Source organism: Lipotes vexillifer, unplaced genomic scaffold, assembly GCF_000442215.2.
Source record: "Lipotes vexillifer unplaced genomic scaffold, Lipotes_vexillifer_v1.1 scaffold1675, whole genome shotgun sequence".
NCBI classification, from domain to species: Eukaryota; Metazoa; Chordata; class Mammalia; order Artiodactyla; family Lipotidae; genus Lipotes; species Lipotes vexillifer.
The window spans coordinates 169,773-172,698 of record NW_006784891.1 but is presented as its reverse complement, the minus strand read 5'-3'; the positions used below and the strand labels follow the sequence as shown (position 1 = coordinate 172,698).

Below are 2,926 nucleotides of genomic sequence, written 5' to 3'. Positions count from 1 at the left end.
TGGCACGGCATCGCCTTCCAATCTGCTGTCTGGGACCGCGTAACGTGTGACGTTCTCCTTGGAGATCCTGGGCTGCTCAGCTTGTGAAGGGCTATAAACAAAGTGGGGATTTCCTGCAGGAATTCTTTGCAGTTTTAATAAACCATGGCACATCTACTGTGGACATCACCGCACCTTTCTGCCAGCACCCCAGTAGCTCCGCAGTCAGGGCAGGCCTTGTACCAGCTTCCTGTTTAGGGGACTGGAGGGGCAGGGCCACCTCTCACTGCTTTCACAAGAGACAGCTACCCAGCTCCCAGAAGGGACACGGCTCAGAAACTGCCTCAGTGAACCTGGTGATGGGGGGGTGGGGAAAGAAGGAAGGAAGAAAAAGTCAGCGCAGGAGGGAGGGAGGGAGGGAGGGAGGGAAACTGCAGAGAGCAGGAAGCCAGCCTGAGCACACAGCAGCTGGAGAATGCCAGGACCAGGATGCTCAGGAGGTCCATTCCCAGGGGTGGTCGGAGTTGGCAGGCCCCCTGGCTCCTTACCTCTTCTCGAATTTTCTGCCTCTGCCTCATGGTCTTGTTGGGCCAGGGGTCTTGCTTCAGGGGCACCCCCAGTGCCTGGATTATGGGCCCTCCTTCCAGCCCCTCCTGCACTTCGAGTTTTGCTCTATGAGTCCTTTGGCTGTTGTGACCAGTGTAAGGACCACTGCATTGCTGCCCGGTACTGGGACATCATGGAATACTTTGATCTGAAGGGCCACGACCTGTGCAGCGGTTACATTAAAGACATCCTTTGCCAGTAGGTCTGAGCGGAACCCTCTGGGAAAGTGAGGGAGCCACCTTAGAAGAGTGCCTCCCAGCCCCAGCTGATGGGGTGCTGGGCTGGCCGGTGGGGGTCCTGGCAGGGAGGGCTCTTTGGGTGCCCAGACCTTTAGAAGCTTGCTCACCTGCCAGCTGCCTCCACCTGGGGCTTTGGGCTCTAGACAGACACACTGAGGCGGAGTTTGGTTTCCACAGGTTTCCCAAAGCTCTCCCTCTGGGGTTCTGCGGGCCCTGATGCTTTCTCAGGCCCCAGAAGAATGCGATTGGTATTCTTCATGGAGCTGTCTGGGCAGCCGTGGTCTGGGTCCTCCCTGCAGGGCTCTGAGAGCTGGGCACAGCACACACCTGTGGTGCTCACAGAGCACATGGGGGGGAGTGGTGGCATCCGTGGGGATGCAGCCCTCGTCCGGGTCATTTGTGCCAGGGGGTCTCTGTTGTGATGATGGGGGCTCTCCCCAGCTTTCCAGACCTGGCCTAGGAGAGCTTCAAGCTGCTGAGTGGCAATGACTCAGAGATTCTGCTTCTCCTGGCTCTCCAGTAGCCAAAACCCACATCCTTGGCAGACATCACCTCCGCAGGGCTCAGCCCGAACCCACACTGGATGCAGACTGCACACACTGACTTTGTGGGAAGAGGGCTTCAGGGGTACAGAGGAGAGTCCGTGTTGGAGAGCAGGTGAAAGAGGTTGCCGTGAGGAGGAGTGTTCTCATGATGTGCTGGGGGTGAGACACAGCAAATCCAGGCAGACCTATGATCTAAGGCCCGCCTGGGCATGTCAGCACAATTACTTGGCTCTCCTGCTGTGATTCCAGAGCCAACGGGCCACCCCAACTCCCAGTGAAGGGAACATAGCAGAGCCTGGCACAGAAGCCAGCCACCTGTGAGGCATCGCTCCGGGCTGTCCTCTCTTACCTCGGGTTCCACCCCTTGGCTGCTTCCTGGAGAATTAACTCTGGGAAAACCATCTGGGCAGAAGCTGGTCTCTTATGAGCAACACTGAGACTCTTAATTTCTGAGATATTCCCCTGATAAAAATGTCTCTTCCCTCCCTCTCTCCTGCCTCCCCCTTCCTTTTTGGGTGAGGTTTCAGAAAGCCAAATTCAACAGCTCTCCTGCCTTAAGGATTTGAGGAATAAGAATAACCTACACATGTCTATAATGGGAAAGAATATAAAAAAGAATATATATATGTATAACTGAATCACTTTGCTGTACAGCAGAAATTAACACAACATTGTAAATCAACTACACTTCAGTAAAATTAAAAACAAAACCAAAAGTGAAACAAAAAAGAATAAGCTACAAGTGTCTATTTATTAAAATTCACAACTTTATTCTCCCTCTTTCTTCCCCCCCACGCGTGGTGTGTTCCCAGCAATGATCCTGTAGGCAGCTGCTAGGACCCCCATTTTACTGATGAGGAATCAGGAGTTTTAAAGCACTTACTGAAGGTCAAACAGTGTCGGGGCACAAATCCAGAGGCTCAGGCTCCAAGTCTCGTGCCCTTTTGATCACACCACGCCAAAGTAGAATCACAACAGCCCTGGCCCATCCACTCGATGGTTCTGTGACCTGGGGCAAGCGTAAGGTCCATTAGAACAGAGCCTTTGTGCACCTTGCTCACTGTCATAGCCCCCGTGCAGAGGACAGTGCTTGGCACACAGTAGAGACTCTTCCTGGGCCTTCATTTTCTTTTTTTTTTTTCTTTTTCTTTTTTTTTGCGGTACGCGGGCCTCTCACTGTAGTGGCCTCTCGCGTTGCGTAGCACAGGCTCCGGATGCGCAGGCTCAGCAGCCGTGGCTCACGGGCCCAGCCGCTCTGTGGCATGTGGGATCTTCCCGGACCGGGGCACGAACCCGTGTCCCCTGCATCGGCAGGTGGACTCTCAACCACTGCGCCACCAGGAAAGCCCGGGCCTTCATTTTCTAAGACAGAGAAATGACAGTTACTGAGCTGATTGAGTAAAGGCAACTGTGCAAACTCTAAATTGCTGCATAAGAGTGTGCCATGGTAGTGATTATATGTCCACAGCCTCCTTTGCTCCTGGGTATTTCATCCTTATTTTTGTCTTCCATCTCTCTTTCTACTCCCCAGGGGTGGACAGCTCAGTCAGGGACTCA

General features: G+C 53.7%; 1 protein-coding gene across 1 annotated transcript in view; it reads left to right on the top strand.

Annotated features, from left to right (window-relative positions):
* The first annotated feature begins 468 nt into the window (after positions 1–468).
* Positions 469–2,926, top strand: part of HHIPL2 (HHIP like 2) — a 25,821-nt gene continuing 23,363 nt past the window's right edge. Inside the window, 3 exon segments of the mRNA XM_007457025.1 lie at positions 469–571; positions 574–648; positions 651–787. Coding sequence (XP_007457087.1) covers positions 469–571; positions 574–648; positions 651–787 — 315 coding nt within the window.